Source organism: Petromyzon marinus, chromosome 2 (genome assembly GCF_048934315.1).
Source record: "Petromyzon marinus isolate PM22_M1 ecotype Great Lakes invasive population chromosome 2, UKy_Petmar_22M1.pri1.0, whole genome shotgun sequence".
NCBI lineage: Eukaryota > Metazoa > Chordata > Hyperoartia > Petromyzontiformes > Petromyzontidae > Petromyzon > Petromyzon marinus.
Genome location: NC_133668.1, coordinates 14,761,083 through 14,785,297, shown reverse-complemented (window position 1 = coordinate 14,785,297; position 24,215 = coordinate 14,761,083). Strand labels below are relative to the sequence as shown.

Genomic DNA, 24,215 nt, shown 5'->3' with positions numbered 1-24,215 from the left:
GACAATGTTATGATGCTCCTTGTGTTCATTCATTGTATCGATATTGCAAGTATTAACATATACTGTATTTTTGCATCAGTTTTTCCTCGTTCTATACATTAAATACGTTTGGAGTCGGATGTTCACGCTGGCTCTGAAGGATTATTGAATGCAAGGTTAACTGCTCGGATAGTGGTGCAATGCAGCGCACAGCGAAGCCGAGACAGTACGCCTCAGATGTCCTATTCATCCAAATAGTTGATACATCTTGTAGGGTAGCAGTGCTGACTGGCGACCAGGAGTAGCAATTATGGGTGTGCCCACCCAAGGGGAAGATCTGGGGCAAGGGTCATGCAAGGGATCCATCTTTAAGCTCCTAGGAACCAGCTGTGATGGTTCCAGAAGGTGGGCGTGGCCGGTCCCCGCTGGAAGGATAAAAGGGGGCGCGAGAGAGGGAGCTCGGGGCTGTCGTGGGAGTCGGGGTCGTCCTCGTCGCTAGACGTCAGCACTGCTAGATTGCTTAGCCAGCTATCTGGTCAGTTAGCGCCGTCTTTGCTAGGCGGTCAGTGTTGTGTTACGTGCTAGCGAGTGTAACAGTGCGAGTTATGAGTAATACTGGTAGGAACCTCCTGGTTACACCACCAGCCCACAGGGGATTATTGTGTCCGTCCGTCGTGCATCCAAAAATGGGAGGGGTGGGGCTCGGTGGAGAGGGGAGGGTGGGGAGGGGCTGAGTGGGGAGGGTGGGGAGGGGCTGGGTGGGGAGGGGCTGGGTGGGGAGGGTACTGCTGGGTGGGGGGTGGGAGGGGTGGGGCTGGGTGGGGAGTCTGTTGACACCGGACCAGTTTGCTTGTACTGAATCAATGCTGCTGAAATTAACTCCCAGAAGGCCGTGGGACCAATGGGTTGTGTAAATATCTGTATGTCATGTGGAGACACGTCTGTGGAGAGACATTGTCTGCCCATCTATTTTGTTACGTATATTCTCCACCACGATGGGGGTCGACACACCTACTACTCCGAAGCCGCATGCGGCTCTTTAAGAACTGCTTCGTGACATTATTCACATGCATTGTGGCTCTTTAAATAGTTCTTTTTTTAAATCAAATTCCCAAAAAAATGGCACTTCGTTATTTTGGTTGCCGACCGCCGAGTTAGGTCATGCGATTGGTTCACTTTATTCGTACATTCACCACAGTGGAAACACAAGATCGAAAAACGCAGTCGCCAAGTCGAGTCGTTTCACGCGCACAATTTACCATCCACACACGTTCCACTTACCTACACCAGCCACTGACAGTAAAAAAAAAGCACTAATTATAAGATGACATTTGGAGGGAGTGTTTTATTGCTGTGACCAGGAACGGGCGGTTTAATTCCTGAGCCGCGCTCCCACCCACTTCGCTTCTCGCGTTTCATCACAAACTCAACGGGACAAAGGGGGGTCGCGGCGTTCCCAGCAAGATGACTCTTTCGCGTGAGCCCTCGTCTTCACAAAGTGACAGGGCCGGTGGGGTACCAGTCGGCCTGAAACATGACACCCAAAGGCGCACACAAATACAAACGAGCGTACGGGGAAAAAAAAGCAACCTACAGAGAAGCATCACGTGTCGGATTTACTCCCTGCACACTACAGTGACACTGGGACACAGATCAAGGCACATACAGGCATTTTGGTACATGGCTATAGTTGAGATCGCAGTCAACACACAACCCCGCGTTGTTTGGTTACGTAACAACGCCAACGTGCGGTGTTTTATGTAACGCAAAATAATTTCCATGCAATTCGACAAGTTCATCTTTAGCCAAACGAGGCAAGATGCTCGGGCAGGATGAGGCGCCAATCTTCCAGGGCCGACGCCGTCATTCGTTGGATCACTCTCACGGCTCAGCTCTGCTGCTTCTCCCGTGTACTCGGGTAAAATGCAACTGGAAAATCAAGAAATACAGGCGGCGACTCATTCCCCCCCCCTACCCACCCACCTCTGCTCACGCCAGAGTGAAACGCAACCACAAGCAGCACGCGTCAACAATGCCACCATCTGTATACAAAACAAGCACACGAGTTGAAGTCGAGGCCAGACGTTATGAAGCTTTGGTACACTCGTCAAACGCGGTCTTGCAGCAGTTCTATTTATATCTCATTGCCAATAAAACAGTCCTCACAAAGCCAGTCGATGGCAGCACCGCTTAACCAACGCTGCTTCAGTGTTTACACAATAAAAAAAAATCAGATCACAATACGTATTACGCGTCAATTAGACCAGGGTTAATGCTCGAGGATTTAGAATGTTTTCAACCAAGACGTTTTTTTTGTACATTTAAAAACGTTTTCACAAACGAGCCTGCAAGCTGCATTATCAAAAGGGCATCACGTGTGCAAACACAACCGAAGCCCAGGACACACAAAAAAATTGTATTGGCTAGAAATACACCTGCAGACGTTCAAGCTAGAATAGCACTGTTTCACTGGGTCACTGCCGATTGACCTCGATCTTATCCCACGACGCCACTGCTGACAGCAAGAATCCCCACAAGTCGCCTACCATCTTCCCCTTCACTTTCTACAAAAGTACACACGTTTGGGAGGACATGCAGCAATCTGTTCCATCCGTACATCATCTGCACTGTGATGGGAGTATTTTCTATGCAAATAATGCAGCTTTTTCCGCTAAAAGTTCAGTGGCGCCAGTTGACAATTGCTCCTTATCGTTAAAACCCGAGTTCAAAAGAAGAGGGGGAATTGCAACCGAAAGAGTTAACGCGAGTTGTGAAATTCTACGTTAAGTGATTGAAAGTGAATTATGGCATTAGAGTCTGAATGAATGAAATGCACTCTGCTCCCAAGTTCACTTCAGGTCAAGGCTGTCACTTAAGGCAAACCACTGTGCATTGTGGGAATATACCAATTCAGCAAATCCCAGTGTTGAGTACCAAACTAGGCCTATGCCACATCCCAATTTGTGAGTCCCCCCCTCCCCTATTAAACTATACACTTACAAATAACAGTGCAAATGTTTACGTTGTTCATAATATGTACTTTATATGCTTACTTGACATTTAATCAGTTGAAAGGTTGCCTCTTCAAAATATGGACAAAAATAAGCAAATTACGTAAAAATGTACAGTTCAGATAAGTTTCTTTTTGGCAGTAAGACAGTCTATTTGTAACCATAGAAATTTCACTTCAAATCGTATAAAACCTGAGACAGTGTTAGAGAAGCACTACATGGCAGTATGTACACCAAATACAGCAACATGTACAATCTGAAGGGTCTGCCGTAGTGGAAAAACCTCAAACGCGTTTATACAATGCAATGCCAGAACCCATTGGAATGTCAGAGGCAGCCTCCGTTGCTACTTCCTTTTGCTTCCACCTAATAGTTGTGTCGTCAAGAGCACGGAGATAACAATGATGAATCCCTTCCCATCAGCTGCCTTTCATCAGCGCTCATTAAATATCTTCGTTTTCTTCCTTTTCGCCCACGAGGCATTCTTCCATTCTGTACAAGGAGGTTGTAGTAGTCCTCTCTGGTCAGGGTCCACAGAAGCATCGACCGAGGTCACGACAAGCTCCTCCGTGCTCTTTCTCAACACGATTCACTTGAGGATCACGTGATAGCAGTCACCACTTTCATCTGCAAAGGTAAACCACAACCAACTCTCAAGGTAAACATTTCTCAGCTCAAGCTGGCATTAAGTGGTGATCATATCCACAAGTGGCTTCTGAGGCCGTGGTGGAAATTCAACTTTCTATCGCCGCAATCAAGTTACCCATAGGACATTGAATATGGAGGAAAACTGGGGCAAGTCAATCCCCAACGAGGATTTGAACTTAGATCTTATGACCGAGTCAAGCGCTCATGTATATCATTGCTCAATGCGAGGGTCTTTACAAGTATATTTTGCAATGTTACGCGCATTTGTCTAACCAGCAGCTCCCGTTTCCTCCTGAATGCTGTTTTTTTCATGGATATTCTATCTCCATCTCCTTTGAGACTCTTCTGCTATCTTCTGTCAGAATACTGATATCCTACTCGTGAAAAGCCCTACACTGTGGCATCTCCTAGGTTTGCAAGTAAAACGTTTAAGAACATCCAGAATGTGACTCAACGAGGAATGTAACTCAACGTGGAATGTAAATAAAGTGCTATCAATAAAACGGTACTGAATCACAAAACGTAAAGACATCGCATGAACAACGCTCGAGTGTTTATAAAGAGGACTCGACCAGGCCACTGTTTTAGGAGGAAAACAGTTAATTACCTTTTGCCATGTTGATGACAAAGCAGGCCTCATCCTGGAAGTTCTGGATCATCTAGTGTTGAAAAAGCAACGAGTTAAATAATGCATATCACCGAAAGGTTATTATTTACAACTGCACTGGGAGCTGGTGCCACGCTGTAGCACTCTAAGCCCTGTAAAGGTAAAAACAAATGGAGCCTCGGAATCATTAACAACACCATTGCCTGGAGCGAGATTTAAAATTTAATTACAATGGGGTTCCTCGTGAACTTTTAATCCAGTGCACACGCCCATTACATGCTCCAGTGTGCACTGCACAGCTCTCCCAAAAGTGTTTCTTGTAACTAAGTAGCACTCTCAATTAAGCAACCTCCTGAAGGCACGTTTATTCGCCGAACTTGCCTCCTCTCCACGATCCATTATTCTGCTGGAAAAGCTTAATGCTCCCGAAACACCCTGCTGAGCACGTGTCACAGGGTGGCCAGGATTCCGTGGTTGAACATTTTTTGGCCCAAAATGTCCAATTGCCGTGACCGAATCACCTGGAATGTACCCAATCGTGTCACGTCTCGGAAGCTAAGTAGGTTTGAGTATAGTTTGCGCTTGGATGAGGGACAACCGGGCTTGTATCGGCTGCAGGGATACGTGGTGGGCAGTAGAAGGCAGTACTGCAAAAGCCATTGTTGCGCTGTACTTCTATGCTCCCATGTCTGCTTCCCAACTTCACCATACCCGTAATGACCACTGTGGTGAGGCATGGTCAAGATAACCCCCACATCCCACACCCAGCAGTGGATTGATGTGTACAAGTGTAGTAGATTGATGTGTACAGCACATTGGGACTCAATTGAACATATGCAAAGATTAATAATTCATTAAAAATAATTGAAATTGCATCTCTTGTCAAGAGATCGCTCAAAGGGGTGGTACAACACATGAGAAGTGCTATAATAAACTCCTCCAGCCCCCTTACATCAATTGTTGTGAATCATGGTCGAGGTTTAACTCAAGAAAATATGTTTTAGTTACATTACAGCGAATGCAAGTGGACTCAAGTGACCGACGGGAAACTTGGTTTCTTGGACATGCAATTCGATGCACTTATTGCGATTTTAAGAATCAATATTTACGTTGATGCATCACTGCACTAGTACACCACACACACACTTTACACCGTTGGCACGGTGTTACTGCGGTCGGCACCTGGTCGCACAGCAGGACGTGGATCCCCGTGGGGCCCTGCCGGTACACACTGCTGATCTGTTGGGGCAGGATGCTGAACAGTGTGGCGATCTTTTCCGTCAGCTCCAGTGTGTTCATATCCTCCAGGTATATGGCATGGTACACTGCAACACGACACACAAATCAAGCCCCTTTAACAGCCTCATTCTTTGAGCTCTTCACTACGGGACAGCCACCGATCGAATGCATCTCTCTCGCAGATAGAGCTACGTTGTGCGCTCGGTCGACTTTGAAATTTAACAATCGTTGAAAAAATGTAACTCTACCTTGCTGCGGCTCTTGGCAGAGGTAGATGGTCAGCCGTGGCCGTACAGATCTGGGTGCGTGGAGAGAAAGGAAACACGAATAATTTAGTCAAGTTATGCCTTCCAAGGCCCACACACACCCAATAACTGCAATTAATACAAAACGGTAACACAGGTGTCACCCCTACTTGGCTTTGAGCGCGTTGTGCAGGCGAATGCCATCTGCTGGGCCGCAGATCTGGATGAGGTCATCTCGTGATAGCTTCAGAAGGTCAGTGCCTGGGGAAATTCAAGCAGTAAATTAAATCCACTTGGTACGTAAATGATTCCTCCGTGATTCGCAGAATCGTCAAGATTCAGGGTCAGTCTGAATTCAAGAATATATTTTTCTATATATATCACTTGCAAATAATATGCCTATACTTTGCATATATCAAAATATTACTGATGCTAACAAGTAGGATTTGATGTAGGCATTGTGAAAGTAAGGAATATTTTTTTATGAATCAAGTTAAATGTGGCATGCATATTGAAGAAACAGCACAATACAATATAGACTTTTAAATTAGCGAAACACTATCAACAAACTCTGGTTCATCAAGTGCTTCCTTCCAATGAATACACACAAAACGTATTTACAGGAGGATACATTTTGATTTTATTTATCGCGATCAAGAAAGACAAACATTGCCAAAAGTTATACAATGTGTGAGCAGCTTAGGGCCTTAAGACATTTTTGCATATGCTACTGATTTGAATCTCCCCACTTGGGTTTGCATGTGGCTGTGAGTTCCCACGGGTGATACCTGCAAAGTTGTTGAAGAGTCTTGAGAACTGAGAGAAGCGGTTTCTGTGCAGCCACTGCTGGGTCTCTTGGATCGAAGCCCCCGGGGGCAGCTGCTGTAAAGCGTGATGCACGTACGACACAAGCAGAGACAGCGACGCACGGTGAGCTCCCAATATCTCGCCCCGGGCACATCGCCCACTTGACAAACACAACACGCATTTACAATGAAGGACGCAAAAATCACGTGCTTCTTAACGCAGGGGTATTTATTTCATGTAACCAAGTAAGCGCAAATTTAGAGAGATCTGCGAGGACGAAAATAACTAAAGCACAATGCCAGAGTGGTCAAGTGAGAAATAAAAACGGAGAAAGATTATCTCTGCAGCTCTCCCGCGATATTTCTCACCCGATGACGATCGCTTGTGTTGCGATTGAAACATCGTGATATTGTTATTATTTTTAATTATTTGATATATCTACGTGGCTTTACCGAAAGACCCAAAGAATATAAAGATTATCCAACGGCATTGGGGACGTAACGATTTATCAAACGCAAAGAATCGATAAATCGCTCAGAATGAGGGTCACGATTTGATATAACAATCAATTATATTTAACACTGTGGTGAATGCAGCAGCCTCTCACTGTTGCTGGGATTACAAACAACACACACTAAATGGAAAAACATCCATTCTTACATATTCCATTCAATGCGTATATATATCATGAACTAAATAATTAATATTCACCCCTTAATAGGAAACAGAACAAAGTGAATGAGCAAACATATGTTCCTCCACAATACAATTTTAAATTAGGTTCATAGGAAGGGTTTTGCAGTATCCGCGTGTCGATGGCAACAGCTGTGTATTAAGCTGTGGAGGATGATCATCCCGAAAAAAATTAATACGTAAGAGGGCTAACCTCTCCAGTGGGGGCTGGAAGGTTTTCACTCGGATGTGTGGGTGATGACGAACAATTTCCAGACCTAGAAAATAGACAGTGCAACTCTGTGAGCGACCATGGTAACGCTATCAAAAAACACGCCCGGAAATTAACGTGGCCAAATGTGAGGTTCACTTATGCGTGAAGCAACTGTGGAAAATTTGTGTTATGATGTGAATTTCATAGTTTAACCAGGAAATAGACATTCATAAAACAGCTTCAATTAGGAACAGCTGGTTAGGAAGGGTTTTGTAAGGCTGCTCCAATTTCAACAAATTTAAGAATGCCAATTCACGTCCTGAAAATGGGAGAAAATAACTTTTTACTTTTAAAGACTGTTGTGTCTAACAAAGTAATACCAGACAGAATAAATAAGATGCAAATTTACTCTATCTAAATAAGAGTCGAAATACAACCACATTCTAAATAAATGAAATTTTTAATACCTTTAACCATTAAAATAAACATACCCTGTGATACACAAATAAAAAATATTTCTAAAATACCTTACTAGCCTTAATGGTGTCACAAATGTAACAAAGTCATATTGCATGGCTATGATCATCACAAAAAGGGATTCTGCAGTCAACCTCGTATATCATGTAATAATTTTAATCAATAAACAATGGCCTTTACATCCAATCAGTACAATCTGTCAACCATTCCATTCGACCATACATAACAAGGTGGTGAAACACCTTTTGTTTATTAAATGTGGCCAATTGATAAGTTTGCCATGCATATTCAAACTGACTGTCTTGAGCTGGCTGCGAGTAACATTCCCAGTGGGGAAGCACTTTGCGGGCAATACAAACGCAAAAACACATCGCAATTGTGTCGTGGTGGAATTGTCACTCAGCAATTCGCATGAATGACGCTATGTAAAATAATATTTATTTTCATTATGAAGTTGGAAAGAGCTGCTCGCCATTGCGTTTTTCCCATCATGAACAGAGTCGTGCTAGAGAACAGCACACTTATCCGGGTCCTCAGGGAAACAGGTTTACCAAGCCGAGTTGACAACTGATGTGGACTGTTACAGCTCAAGGCAATATGATACACTTGCTGCTGCTGCTGCGCTGCCTGGTGTTGCAATTGGGGTGGCCGTGAGGCAAATGATGCCGACTGACTGTCTGAGTGTCCGCGGATAAATGTTTGTTTGCACTGCGCGAGTTGCATGCGTTGCACGAAAAGCACTCACGTCTCCGACACGGTGAAGTTAGGCTGGGTAGACCCCAACCCTGGTGTGGGCGAGGGGCTGTTGCTCAAGTAAGAATTGTCAGGCCACGGAGAACACTGTCGAAGTAAAGAATGCAAATATATGGATAAACAAAACTTATCAAATTACTTTAAAACAGAGATTGCAATAGTGTATAAAATGTACGTTGTAGTAGAGAACACCTGGAACCTAAAACCACCCATTCATTGAGACTTTTTACAGACGACCCAACTGTGCGGAACAACAACAATCCTGGTACCCATATTCCCAACCCTGCCAAAATATTCAATCACCATTGATCAATAATATTTGCTAAAACAGTGGCTTTAGAAAACAGAGAACAGAATTCTCTGCTGTGAAGTGTCCCCCAGGTGATCGGTTTCCCTACATTCTATCACGAAGCTGTACAGCACCCCATTCACTTCCTAGCGTCGGGGTGACTGCCACCCCCAGCAGTTACGCCACAGCAAGTACCTCGGTCAGGATGGTGGTCTCGTATGATGGTTGGTATTTTTCTTTTTCCAGCACCGTTCTCTTTTCCATCTTGTCGCGGTCTGTTTTCTGCTTGCGGTCAGCGCCCTTGGGCTAAGGTGGCAGCATGGGGGCATATATGTAGAATTTAACACCATCGTGGTCACATTGCTTAAGGAAAACATCAAAGCCTCCCCTGTTTCATTCAGCAACTGACCCCTTTTATTGAAAAGCCTCCCAACCAACCTTTATTTAGTGGGAGATTGCTCTCTCTCCTATGCTCTTCTCCAAAAATCTGTATTGTTCAATCTCGGCCCTAGTTTCAGCCCATGCTCAATATCGCCTGCATCTCATCTCACTATAACTACCTCTATCTTTATTAAATAAATAATACGCGTAATTTCACCCAGGGTGTCCATGTCGCAATGTTTCATATTGCATCTTAAGATGAAGTTGTATTTCAATTGTATGGTACATCCAAATTGTCTTGTGAAGAATGACCTTACATCATACAAATGACATGGTCCCTATTTCATCACCACTCATTGCACACTACTGACACTTCAGTTGAAAATCTGTACTATTTAATCAAATAAATAGGCGGACAAATTGTGCCCAAAGAGCCGGTGGCAGAGCACACACTTATCAGATTGTACTTGCGCACGAGACTGAATCTGTCATGCTTAACATTTGTGCAAGCTTTCCACATTAGTGCGTGATGCAGGCAGACTTTCCCTTTCTCCTCCCCACGTGTGGGTGTTTCTTTGCCAGTAAAATGTAAACATTGGCAAGCTCTTAGCCTGGGCAAGGCAAGCATGCGTTATGTGCATAGTTGTATTGGAAGTACTTTAATGCACAGGGTGGAGGAAACCAAAAAAAAAGGTTTTGACTTTCCTTAACAGATTATTAAATACCTTCCCTTGGGGGCTTGAATCCAAAACTTATTGAGCCGTGACACTGAAAGGCCAGGCCATTTTCAAACAAGTGCAGAAAAGCTTACCGCTTTTCCTGCTGTAAAATTAATGAGGCAATTAATTAAATTTTAGTGCACTCGAAGGTGGTCCGGCAGCATTTTTGTTGCGCGTTTCCCATTTGGAAAGCAACACTATGTAGAAAATGTGAAATACGATTGGGATTGTATTGACATTAATTTAAACCGCATTATCCAAATCCAAAGCTGTGCCATTTATTCTCTTTATCAGTGCCAAGCAGAAATTATCAGTGGTGAAACATATGGTCTGTGCCAGGAAGTCACCCAAATATGGGAGTGGTAGGCAATGTGGCAGGAAGTTCCAAGAACAAAAAAGCATGAGGATTTGGCTTCTCGGGACAAACTAGCATTTCTCTGGACGTGGTTTGTGTGAGAGGTTATGATCAATTATGTGGGCTTCGCTCCAGGCTGACCACATTGCAAACCCGTGTGTTTGCACGCTGCCTCTCCGTACTTGATGGCTATATAAATAGCTTTAGGTCTGTATAGCTACTGCTCCAGTGACTTGGGAAGTTGGGTTGGATCAGAGATCAAGCCATCATACGTATAAACCATCCCTCTTGCATGTGACCAATTGGTGCAGAATTTGAGTGTTATCCCCTCTTTTGCCCAGGCTTTCTAGAAAAAACTCCCGATTTCATCGCACGTATATTTAACAATAATATTCGCCCAACTTTCCAAGAGAGGCTTCCTAAGTAGAGACTTGCAGACTCAGAGCAGTGCTTCAGGAGTCATATAAAAAAAATATATCAGAATATCAATTGTTTTGTTGATCACATCGCTTGGGCTTTTCCCCCCCGACTTGCATTTCTAATTGCCATTCAAATGCGCCCATCTCGTTAGTGCAGGCAACGGGGAGAGTGCAGCTGTAAACTTTACCTTAAACACCTTGACCTGGCAGCTGGCCGAGTGTAGGTGCTCCGTGTACTCCCCGCCCTCGTTCTGCTTGAAGGTGTCGATCTGCACGCGGAACGGGACGCCCTTCTCTCCCCCATGCTTGCGAGGCGTGAACTCCGTGCTGATGCAGTGCACCTGAATAGGGTGGCACAGCACGACAGGCAAGCATTACCCTTCGTCTCGCCAGATGGGGAGCAACCTTAAATAAAGTTCACGCTGCGAGCCTAAATAAGAACGGTTTCAAATCAACCTCGCTAACTGCAACACAAAATGTATACAAAGCCCGGCTCCGAACACTGACACATCATGTCAATTACAGCTCCTTTCTTAATCCACTGCTGGATGAAGGCCTCCCTACGCTGTGTGGATCGTGGGGGGGTTGTTCGACCATACTTCACCACCTTGATCAGTGTGGGTTGGAGAAGGCGAAGTACAGTACAACTAACGATTTTCCGGCACTGCCCTTTAATTACCCTGGAATCACAGTCTCAAGATTTTTTATGGAGGGTCTTGCATTAGTATGTTTTACCAATTCCAATCACGAGAGACCGTTTTCATTTTGGTTGTTCGATGAAAGTCTCAACTTATTTACGGGAGTTTTTTTAAAGACCCTAACCCCCGCCGGACCGGATATCTGGGCTTCTTAGGTAAAATGTAAGATCACAGATCCGCGAGCCAACGCAAGCAGTTCAGGGCTGCCACAGGGGCCTGGTAGTCCAGTTTGGGGATGCTGTACTTATCGTTACTGTTGGAGAAAAAAAAATCCTCGGGAGGACCGCACTGTTAAAGTACTCCGTGTGACAATAAAGCAATTCAGGCAATTACAACCTAAACGAAACACACACAAAAAAAAAGCCTTTACCCCCCGGCAAATATTGTCCTGATAGCAACAACAGGAAATCAGGAGGACTCCGTCTCATTGCTGTAACTGTAAGTGCTAGCAATAACCAGCAGCAGCCTACGGTTGGTGCAGTACCTGGATGAAGACGGAGGAACGCTTGGTCGGGTCCCACAGGAACTCCACCGTGTTTAGGTGCGTGGGGTTCGCCCGGGGATCAACGATTCCCACCGACAGTGGAATGTCTGTAACGCACCGCAAGCAATCGACATGCCGCAAGCCTCGTTACATGCGGGGGAAACACTGATGTTTTGCCTCTATTGTAAACACACTGAATATCGCAACTCTTTACAAAATGGTTCTAATGCAGCCGCCTTGTCTCCATAGTATTTTATTATTGCATATCGACATGCCGCAAGCCTCGTTACATGCGGGGGAAACACTGATGTTTCGCCTCTATTGTAATCACACTGAATATCGCAACTCTTTACAAAATGGTTCTAATGCAGCCGCCTTGTCTCCATAGTATTTTATTATTGCATATCGACATGCCGCAAGCCTCGTTACATGCGGGGGAAACACTGATGTTTCACCTCTATTGTAATCACACTGAATATCGCAACTCTTTACAAAATGGTTCTAATGCAGCCGCCTTGTCTCCATAGTATTTTATTATTGCATGCAATAACTACAATCATGTTTCTTTTCTGTTTATACGGATTGTTTTCAACAGCGCGTAAGCAGTAGCTTGCAATTGTTGTCTTTAAAGTGATCTTAAAGCCTTCCTTGTAGGATACTTGATTTTGGAATGGGGTTTTCGTTGCTTTAAATTATTTATGATTAAAGTCAGGCATCTCTAAAAAAATGTGCTACAGAATAAAAAAAATTACATTCATATATATAAAACTTCGAACAGGTAAAATAATAACAAGAGTCAACTTTAAATTTACGAGACCATTGTTAATTCACAAATTTTCTGTGTATTTGTTTACTGTTCCGACGAGCTTTGCCCATTAATGTATGATGTGTGTCACACTAATGGATAACCAAAATGTCTCATTCAATGTTGTAGCCGTACCCTGCAAATATGGAAAATTATAATCTATTTATACTTCCACAATTTTAAACACTAATGTGGTGCTCATGCACTCTGAATAAAACAGGAAATTGCATCCTGCCAAACATCCATGGCAAATGACGTCAAGTAATTTTTCTTGCAGTACAATCTGCTCTCTGTCTTAAGCTCAAATAAAAAGTGCCAAAGCACATCACAACAATAAAATCGTCGCTTCGTAAAATCGCATGGCAAGATCTCTGCAACATAATTTAATGTTGCGCGGTATCAAAACACGCGCAAATAGACCCCTCCTTACGACGCACGTGCACTGCAGCTGACCTTTACAGCTGCTCAAGTTTTTTTCTTGAACGAATGCCAAATGCAGGCACAGTGTGTACCCCTATGCGTGCGTGCGAGCGAGCATTCGGCAGAGTCAGTGTTTATAACAAGAAAATTGCCCCAGTCGACCGCGGTGCACTCTAACACAAGGTAAGCACCAGTTTTAATGAGGAATTCTCTCAAGCCATCTCTCGGCAACTTACATATCTTGCCAAGACTTTTCAGTCAAGTTACAATCTTTCAAGCAATAACTTTAAATAATGTTAGGCATAGCATTTTCCATATTTAAAAAAATATATATTTTTTCACAGAGCCAGTGTATCTCGCCTCTTTGAACCTCATTACGGATGGCTCCAGTACGTCCACTACACACGGATGACAAAAATTGAGAAAAGTCGTTGATGTTTTGATCGACAGGCCTCCTGGACCGTTGTCCATCAAGTTGAGCACGCGGCATTTTGCACCACGTTATTCACAATTAAGTTGCTATTTTTTTATTGCGTGCGCGCTACACACTGCACACACTGCACACACACCGATGTCAAGGATGCGGTCTCCCGGGCGGTTCCATCGCCATCCCTCCAGCTGTTGGTGCTCCGTGTACTGCAGCCGCCGGTCGTGGAACACAACGCGCACGATGCTCTGTCGGCACAAAGACGACACCACGTCTCAACGGCGAGAAAACGGCGTTCAGCTGGGACTGAGTGAAGTCCATTCAAAGCCAACAATTAAAATCGACCACATTTTTATGGTCGATTACACATGCCCCATTAAAAATGTCAGCAGTCCCAACAACCCACACCCAGTATGACGCAGCTGATACCGATGTCAAGCCCCCTCTGTTACCTCCTGCCCAGCGTCACATGCAAAAAGAGAGGCGAGACCTTTTATTAGTCAAACTCTTGTCGTATTATATGATGAGTATTCTATGACTAATCGTATTACACTACTTTCGTGTTCTACAATTAGTCAAGTAATCAGACCGATAATTGCTATAATAGATTACAAAGGCAATCGGACAGCCCAGCTCTAAAACAGTGGTTCAAAACAGCATGTGGGTTGAAATCCAATTATAATTGTTGTAATTGTGTTTAAGTGGTTGTTTTTATAGCTTATATTTTAGCTTATCTACTCTCATTGATTTTATACCTGATGTATTTTTCTAACCAAGTAATAGATTTACAGGAAATATGATAGATTTTCAAATCTATTTTGTGGGCTAAGCATCAAGACCTGTGCTGTGCACTGGGTATGATGATAATTGATGCATTGCAAAATCCAAGCATGATGCAATAAACGTGTTTGCATTGGGGTTTCTGCAAGGTTATAAAAACTGTTGGGTTGCTATGGCAATATCGGAAACAGTGCATGAGCCCAGAGCAGGCAGTAGCACATGTATTAGCCTAAATGTAGTAGCTCCCAATTAATTTATGAAGCCAATACCAGTGAATTATCTGATTACAATCTGAAACAAGTTGGTTATTAAATGATAATTGTCTGCTTTGAGACGTATAATTAAATCAGTACGACTAGAGTTTTGCTACCTAAGGTGGTACCAACATCCGTTTTGGCCCATGGACTAAAGGAAAGTACACAGCACTTTGCAGGAACAGGTCAGCTTGCACAGAGACCTTTACAGATCCATGCCAATTATTCAAGTGCAATCTACTGCAATCATAAGAATGCAGTGCCTGACAACAGCTGAGACCAGAGCTGATTTATTTACACTCACCTTGACGTACTTTCCGCTGACCTCTAGCAGTTCTCCGACCTTTCTGGTGTCCAACATGCGGATTTCGTACGGTTGTCCTGAGTGTAGAAAAAAGTTGACAGCATTGACACAAACGCTCCCGGCAGACACGAAAGAGAATGCCGTGCTTGCATTTGTCACAGTAAACTTCCTTACAATGCTCATGTCAATCCACCCCATGTCACAGGTGCAACCCTGAAATAAGACAAGTGCAGTAAGATAACCGAAGTTTTAGTCTGTCCCTACGACTATGACAGACAGCCAAGCCAACGGGTGCACACATTACATAACGTCAGATATGCCCACGGAGGTGATATTTCTGCCAAAACATCATGTTCTTTTAACGATGGGGGCTATTCAATCGATGAAGGAGTTGAGCGATTCCTACAAAGGGCCCACAGACATGAACACAAGCAGATACATATTTTTAAAAATAAACTTTAATTTAGCCTCCAAATAATAATAACGACCAGGCCATGCCGGCAGTGCTGTGGTGGTAGTATTTATCGAGCACCGGTTTGGAATTCCAACCAAATTAGTTTTACATCACAAATTATGATGTGGGGTACATTGGTCATGCTTTTCCCATGAAGTTTCTCATAGGTATCTCTTTGAAAAGAAGCGTGTCTAAATGAATTCTCACCTGCTTATAAATACATCACCAACAATATCGCCATATAGTAATCATTAATTGAACTTAAATACAAAGTGCAGGATAAGGCAGACATTTTATGACAAATTTGAAAGCCAGCGATTGTGATGGATTCAAGATTACCTTGTAAGACTAAGCACATAGTTGGCCAAACAAGACTCGACATGAAAAACACATTCATTGATTACTTATATAGATTCCCCGATATTTTGAGCTCTCCAATGTGCTTTCAAGTTGCACTAAGCATGGAAAGAAGCAATGAACATCATGCACAACCCAAAATCACATCGGAGATCCACACAGCACAACTGAGAAAATCTAAGCAACAGAATTTCCCGGTATTTTATGGGATGGGCCTGACAATGGTAGTTTATGAATTAGGCCACAAATACGTACACCGCAAAACTTACCTTATAGGATTTGATATTCGACATACTATTCCTCGTGCTTAGATGTGAATTTTAATTTCTTTCAGCCTTGGCTTATACCGGATGACCTCTCTTGTGGGCCCGGTGGTACAGTGCGCGCACACAGGTGGAATATCTCACCTTGGTTCAGGTAGGTGAGAGTCTCATCGTGAAGCTTGATAGCGGGCGACGTAGCGGTGCACATGACATACTGGAATGGCGGCAGCTTCGACTCTGGCTCGCTAGGCAGATGCGAATCCTCCTGCTTGAAGATGGGCAGCGCCAGCACATCGCTGCACATCACACGCACGTCGGAAGATTACTTCCACGTCCAGACGCCGCGAGACCAAGACGCATAACGTTCCTGGGTGATGGAGACGTGCCCCGCACAGCGAGGCTGTCAAACTGCTTTCAGCCGATAAAGTGAATGTTTGTTGCCGTTTTTACAAAAATTGCATAAAAACAACTTGTCGATGCTGTTGACCAGTAAATATGAACTAAGCCCCCTGACCAAGTATGCACACTTTGCAAAACAACTGTAGAGCTTATAAGTGTGGGAGGTAGAATTTACTTTTTTAAATAAACATCAGCTGCTGTGTATTGGGTACAACAGTGGAAACCCAAGACGGCTGTGGCATAAAACAGTGTTTTAGAAAGGACACACCAAAATGCCAGGCCGTTAGCAGCGCAAGGAGGGATCAGGTATACTGCACAGCAAGAGGACAGCGCGCATTATGAACTAGCATCAAAGACAGAAGCTCTTGGTGGGCTCACCGATCCATAAACATCAGGTGAAAGCCACAACATGACAGCTGGCACAATGAATCATCAGCGTTTGGTAACTTTGAAGAAGGCTATTAAATAGGAAAACGCACCTTTAACGGAGAACGGTCCAGATGAAACACGCATTTGTTTGTTACGAAATGTAAAGTGGGATTTTATCCAACGTTTAACAACAAAAACTCACATTCGTCAATAACACTACCTAAAAAGGAAAGACATTACAATAGCGGGTATTTCGGGCAATGGACCTTCATAGCACACAGGTCAGAGGTATTATTGATACGATTTGGAGACTACACTATATGCCATGGGGATCTGATAAAATATGTAACAGCCATTGCATCCACTCGCCACGAAAGCCGAACGAAATCCGGAATAACAGACACGGCAAGTACTCAAAACGGAGGCTTAATCAGAGTGAATATGCACCAATATTGGTTGAGATCTGACCACGAGTGCACTCTTTGGTACGTGCCAGATGTACACATCATCAGCAGCACCACAGAAACCACAACCACTAATACAACCAACCAGTCACCAACATACCACGCAGGCACAACCAGCCACCACCCTCCTCCTTGCCACGCAACAACCATCAACAACATCCAGCCACCACCCTCCTCCTTGCCACGCAACAACCATCAACAACAACCAGCCACCACCCTCATCCTTGCCACGCAACAACCATCAACAACATCCAGCCACTACCCTCCACCTTGCCACGCAACAACCATCAACAACATCCAGCCACCACACTCCTTGCCACACAACAACCATCAACAACATCCAGCTTGCCACACAACAACCATCAACAACATCCACCTTGCCACGCAACAACCATCAACAACATCCAGCCACCACACTCCACCTTGCCACGCAACAACCATCAACAACATCCAGCCACCACCCTCCTCCTTGCCACACAACAACCACCGCCATGCCAATCAACACCACCTAGGGCAAAATCAAGAGGCACAACACAACAACACCCCAGGAACGAGCCCGGTGTCTAACCTCTCAAATAAGGCTCTAGGACAGACCCAAGCACCAAGAACTTCCTCATTCCCCAGGGAGGGGGTCTAGGGGAGTTACAAAGTGTCATGTGCGTCCCTGCTGGTGTCCTGTGTGTCCAGTTGTGCCCCCAACACTTTCATGTAGTGTCTCTGGTTGTGTTCTGTGTGGATTCCAGTTGTGTCTCTGGTACTACGTGCATCTGTGTGTCAATGGGAGCTTCTGGCTCTGGTGTCATCCGTCTCCCTCTCTCTCTCTCATTGTCTCTTGCGCCTGGTTGTCTCCCTGTGCGTGTCCGCCAGTGGTGATCCATGTGGATCTCCGATTGTGTCTCTCTGCTTGTTCATATGGTTTATAACTGTGGAAAGCCGACTGTCTCCACGTGCGTCTGCTTGTGTCGAGGTGTCAGGCGGCGTCCCTGCCATGTGTGGTTGTGTCCCCGTGTCTCGGGTCGTGCCCCCCCACGTCCCCACGTCCCCACCTCATGCTGTAGGCGTCCAGGTCGAGGTGTTGTCCGATGCCAGACAGACTCGCCTCGAAGTCGTGAGACAGCGACAACTCAAACGTCTCGCCCGGCACCGGGGGCAGCCGCAGCGCCCACAGCGCCATGGCCGGGCTGCCTCCTCCCTCACCACCCTCACCCCCCTCACCAGCCTCACCCTCACCCTCACCACCCTCACCAGCCTTCCTCACCCTCACCAGCCTGCCTGCCTCACCCTCACCACCCTCACCAGCCTGCCTCACCCTCACCACCCTCACCAGCCTGCCTCACCCTCACCACCCTCACCACCCTCACCAGCCTGCCTCACCCTCACCACCCTCACCAGCCTGCCTCACCCTCACCACCCTCACCAGCCTGCCTCACCCTCACCACCCTCACCAGCCTTCCTCACCCTCACCACCCTCACCTGCCTGCCTCACCCTCACCACCCTCACCAGCCTGCCTCACCCTCACCACCCTCACCAGCCTTCCTCACCCTCACCACCCTCACCTGCCTGCCTCACCCTCACCACCCTCACCAGCCTGCCTCACCCTCACCACCCTCACCAGCCTTCCTCACCCTCACCAGCCTGCCTGCCTCACCCTCACCCCCCTCACCCTCACCAGCCTGCCTCACCCTCACCACCCTCACCAGCCTGCCTCACCCTCACCCCCCTCACCCTCACCCCCCTCACCAGCCTGCCTCACCCTCACCACCCTCACCAGCCTGCCTCACCCTCACCACCCTCACCAGCCTTCCTCACCCTCACCACCCTCACCTGCCTGCCTCACCCTCACCACCCTCACCAGCCTGCCTCACCCTCACCACCCTCACCAGCCTTCCTCACCCTCACCACCCTCACCTGCCTGCCTCACCCTCACCACCCTCACCAGCCTGCCTCACCCTCACCACCCTCACCAGCCTTCCTCACCCTCACCAGCCTGCCTGCCTCACCCTCACCACCCTCACCTGTCTGCCTCCACCCTCACCCCCTCACCAGCCTGCCTGCCTCACCCCCCTCAACTGTCTGCCCCCCTCTCCACTGTGCCCTCACCCTCACCCCCCGCCCCCCGTGTGCCTTCCTCACCTCTCAGCCTCCCCCTTTACCTGCCGCATGTCGTCCTTCATCACCGGCGTGCCCCCATCTACAGAGCACGCTCCCCTCCCTCACCTGTCTCCCCTCTCAAATAGTTCCCGGAGTAACCCGACTTTAGTTCCAAGCGGGCGATGTGTGTGTGTGTGAATGTAGTGCAGTGTGTACAGTGTGTACAGTGTGCAGCGTGTACAGTGCGCGCAGTGCAGTGCGTACAGTGCAAACCCCCCCCCACCCCCCGAGCGACGTTCTGGATGTACAGTGCACGGGTTGGTGCGTACAGTGTGTACAGTGTGCGTACTACGGTGTGCTGGCCGGTTGTGTTTGGTGCACAGTGTAGAGACGGCGCGTGAGAGTCGCCGCCGCCGCCGCTGTGCGTGGTGTGGGTGTCAGCCGCGTCGTCGCGGGTGCTGTGAGCGCCTCACGCCCGGCCTGTTCCACTCCACAGCTGGGCTACGGCGCTCACACTCTGTCTGTCTGTCTGTCTCTGTGTGTCTGTGTGTGTGTGAGCAACCCGTGCCCGCCACAACCACAGCTCTGTGTAAAGCGAGCGGCGACTGCGTAATTACTGCCTGGCGCAGACGTATCGCGTGTGTACGAATGTTAAAAGAACTACGCGTACACGTGTTGGTAATGGAAGTAGTTTAAACACGCGTTAAAGAGGTGAGCGTTGCGATAAGTATATGAACCAAACGGTGTTGATGTCTCCGTAGATGTATAGAGTGTATGAAAGGAACATGTGTGTGATTGTATAGGAGAGAGTGTGTGTGTGTATGTAGGCGTACGCGTGTTATATTTTAAAGTGCAGCAACAGCCAGCGGCTCGGCCGCTCGCGAACAGCTGAGCCCTGCCTGGCCCCGCCCCCTGCCTGTCTGGCCCCGCCCACGAGGAAATGACGTCAACAACTATGCCGTCACCGGGGGGGAGCAAACGCCCCTGCTCAAAACGGGTAAAGGCGCAGCCCTGCAATGGCTTCGCTCACGGCCAATGCTCGCGTGGAAGAAGGGCCTCGCACGAGTGCGGTGGGTCTCTTTTAGGGAGTAGTTCTTAACCTGGGATGCACGCAATCTCTGGGGGGGGGGGGGGGGGGGGGGGGGGGGGGGGCGCGAGACGTGGCCAGATTGTTTTAGAAGGTAAATAATCGAAACACAAATTAAGCACGGGCACGTGAGTACAACTACGTCGTTTCATGAAACCTATGCATTTATTAACATACATTTTTAACTGTTGAGAACCAAAGGGGTGCAAGGTTGCAGTAAGTCCTCTTTAGACAAAGAAACAAGTTCTGGCTCCTCCCAGCTGGCTAAGGATATCTTGGAAGAGGTGAGTACCCACAGTTTAACCCAAGGTCATAGCCATGGAGTCAACATTGGGGGGAGTCAAATCTTCCAGGGGTCTGGGGGTCTTCCACCCAGAATTTTTTTTAAAAATTTGAAAACTAATTTCCTGCCACAAATATTTTAAAAATTTACTAACACATAGGATGGACTTTTGTTTTTTTACAATAAAGTCTAATAGTGTATTGTATTTATTACATTGCTCCGTTTTTTTTCTTTTTACATTTTCTTGTTTCATTGTATGTAATGGCAGAGATTAGGGATTAATAAAGTACAACCATAACCACAATCATATAAACATAAATCTATTTTATAGCAATATATTGGGGGGGACATTTTGAGCATATTTTTATATGGGGGGGGGGCGGGGGGGGGGATGTGTCCACTGTACATCTAAAACACGTCTGTTTCATCCTCTAATCAAGAGTAACGCATTGCTGGAATTCGTTCTTCGTTGGTGAGGAGGGCTTATTGGAAAATAATGGCAGGCAGAACGAGTTGGGGGTAGGTGTTCGTATAGATTTAAAAGTGCACTTTGAATGTCTTGTGTACACACTGATATACTCTATTTTGAATTCGTTATACTCAGTACACATGCATACTATAATATCTAACCAATATACAATACGAGACAGCCCCCCCCTGCATATGGGTGCGAGCTTGAAAACGATCATTCAAAATATAAGCCTCATCCACCACCAGGTGTAATGAATAGTTTTGAGATGGGTCCCATTTGAGACGAGTCCCGTTTGACGTGTTGGAACCCAATTCCCTGAGGCATTGTTGTTTTAGCCCCTGGATGAAAGCTACGGTACCCAGAGTGAAAGCATGCGCGCCATGCAAGAACACTAAATCATTCTACAAGGTGTTTGAAAAAGATGGAGCCAATTTCAAAGCAATATATTTCACGATGGCAACATGTTACAATTACACAAAAAGTTACAAACGGTTTTACTAACCATTTTATAAATGCTCTACGTGCCCTCCACCTGCTGTACGGACAACATCGAGAAGACAGTTGAATTCGTCACAAACGTCTCTAAAAGTGTCTTCTTCGTAGTCGCCCTGTGCTCTTCCCCTTACATAAACAGCAGCCTGTTTCTTCAAACTTTCAGTACCAACGACGAATGCTCTTTGACATTGGCGGATCAGTGCCAAAACGCCGTTGAAACGCACGCTGCACCGCAATTACGGATTCAGTCTTGCTGAACTGCAGAACGCAAAACGCCCCTTGTGTTGTGGGGTCACCGTCTTGCCAATGACTGAGGCTAGGGGCTGTTTGTGCGCTGGGAGAGGCATCTCGCGGTAATCAATTGAAACTCTACGCCCCGCCCTTTCATGTGGTAAGAGTTTCATTCATGGGCGGTTCGTGGTTGCAGAGATATAGCGATTTCAAACCGGGTCCATCTATTTCAAACACCCTGTATTTTTTTTATTTAAAGCTTTCGTGACTGCAGCGATTCATATTCTTGGTTCTTTCGGTAAATTCGAAACGTCGTGAGAATTGTATTATTTTATATTTTTATTATTTTATTGTTTCCCTTCTACGTGACTTTACCGAAATAACCAAGAATATTAAACCCTGTATTTTGTCACCATTTAGTGTTTAACTATGCCAAGCACCTTGAGTGAAGGTGCGCTATAAAAATAATAAGATAAGCTATTAATTCACGCCAGCCTATTGGTGGTACGTACATGCACAGACATATCTGTTGTCAATCCATGCCGTTCGCGGGTAGTTGGACGTTATTTAACCATACTTCACCAAGTTGGTCCATGGGTGGTACGGTATAAGTTACTGTTCATGTTACAGAGTCTCGTTTCAAGAAGGGTTCTACCTTGTTCTACCTTTCCCCCACACGTAAAGTAGTAATACGGCTATGATATGTCCCTACAGATGGGTCACAAACTCTCGCGAAGACTTTCAGCAACCTATACCTGTTCTAAGGAGGCAAAACAAAACCAATGCCGACGGAGATCGTCATCTGAAATCATTATCAAAACATTTGACTTTTTCGGGTCATCTGGCCTCCTTCAGGAAACATCGCGTTGGACAATAAAAAAAAATAGCGAGAGCCCCCCCCCCCCCCCCCTTGCAGTGATCGGCGTTGAGCACCAATACGGCGATGCATTTGTCGATGTCGTGCGCATGGCTGTTGATGTCGCCACTCAAGTGGACGGGGCAGTCGGGGGGCGATTTCGGGACACGTGGGCAGGTTTTTTTTAATACAACAGCAGCAGCAGCACGTGCTGCGGGACCACGTGCTGCGGGACCGCTCGCTATGGCTTGATTGGGATTAAGAGCGGGCAAAACTGTCACCACACGCAATCACGCGCGCACGTTCATGTAATACACTGCTTGGGCTGCCACCTAACTTACAGGAACGTCGTGAGTTCATAGAAATTGTGATGCATGGGGGGCAGAGGTGGCATTCACCCCGGAGGCGGAAAACTGAAGTTCACGCAAACGACGGGCTACCGGAGAAGATCGACGTGACGTTCTACATTCTACTTCACGTGGTCGCGCTGTATCAACTATTGACGGTACGCTAGCTAAGGGCTGCTGCATCGACTCTACATAGGGCAGGTGGGCGATATTATAGTTGCCACAGCCCTGGGGTAGCAGACAGACTGCGCGCACCACACGTTCGACACAGTGCACACAACCGCACGTGTGCAGACAACTGGTGCACACGCAGTCTCGCGCGCACTGCCTCTCCAATATAAAAAAAACCACACACACAACCATTAACACATTCACCATTAACACGGACTTAATACGTATATATTAAACACACACAAACTGGCGTTTCTGGCAATGACCCTTCCTCACAGCACAATAGGCATCTCCTTCACGCACAGCAAGTGACATTGTCAGAGCATATACAAACGACGAACGCGCGCGCTTACCGCAGGTAGCTGTTGGGTGCAGGCGGGTACGCGTGGTGGTGAGGGTGGTAATGCTCCGGCTGGGCGTGCCAAAACAGCATCTTCGCTTGCAGGGAACGTTCGGACGGACAGTCGCTGGAAGAGGAGGAGGCGAGAGAGAGGGAGGTGCAGGTAGCAGAGAGAGAGAGCACGCGGCAGGGTTTTAGGACACGTGTTGGCCACGTGGGGATGTACGCGACTGCAGCTCGCCTCTGTCAGGGTCCAGGTCCCACCTCGCCTCTTCTGATTTCCCTTGGGAGTTCACGCTGCGCAGTGACGTAGCCCGCGTCACGTGGGGGGTGGGGGTGGAGGGGGGGTCGAACGGGGCCACGCCGCGACCGTGCAGCGCTGAGCTACCGCGGCTCCGCGAATAAAAGCTGAGCCTTAAATAATATTTTAAAAATAACTTTTTTTTTAAACACGCTTTCATGAAATGCACTAGTAATGGCAGAACTCTACGACTCCAGGCAGTGGCCCCGAAGCTTGCCATAACGTAAGGGACCGTGGACAATTAGAC

General features: G+C 46.5%; 1 protein-coding gene across 2 annotated transcripts; it reads right to left on the bottom strand.

Annotated features, from left to right (window-relative positions):
* Nucleotides 1-1,306: 1,306 nt before the first annotated feature.
* Nucleotides 1,307-23,954, bottom strand: LOC116946608 (transcription factor CP2-like). Of its 2 annotated transcripts, none has more exons than XM_032961692.2 (15): nucleotides 23,681-23,954; nucleotides 16,206-16,357; nucleotides 14,988-15,064; nucleotides 13,792-13,897; nucleotides 11,998-12,104; nucleotides 11,004-11,156; nucleotides 9,137-9,247; nucleotides 8,645-8,739; nucleotides 7,423-7,486; nucleotides 6,518-6,611; nucleotides 5,900-5,990; nucleotides 5,733-5,782; nucleotides 5,428-5,570; nucleotides 4,246-4,297; nucleotides 1,307-3,617 (listed from the first exon to the last, which is right to left on the bottom strand). In XM_032961692.2, the coding sequence occupies exons 1-15, from the start codon at nucleotides 23,758-23,760 to the stop codon at nucleotides 3,580-3,582; spliced, it is 1,413 nt and encodes a 470-aa protein (XP_032817583.1). In that variant the 5' UTR covers nucleotides 23,761-23,954; the 3' UTR covers nucleotides 1,307-3,579. The 2 variants fall into 2 exon arrangements, with proteins under 2 accessions (XP_032817583.1, XP_032817574.1); XM_032961683.2 differs by lacking the exon at nucleotides 23,681-23,954 and adding an exon at nucleotides 18,340-18,513.
* Between the last annotated feature and the right edge of the window lie 261 nt (nucleotides 23,955-24,215).

Coding starts and splice junctions, on each gene's coding strand:
- LOC116946608 (XM_032961683.2), bottom strand. CDS start 18,467: ATGGCGCTGTGGGCGCTGCGGCTGCCCCCGGTGCCGGGCGAGACGTTT. Junction 15,065..16,205: donor TCTCACCTACCTGAACCAAG/GTGAGATATTCC, acceptor TTCTACACTCAG/GACAACCGTACGAAATCCGC. Junction 12,105..13,791: donor AGACCGCATCCTTGACATCG/GTGTGTGTGCAG, acceptor GGTGCGTTACAG/ACATTCCACTGTCGGTGGGA.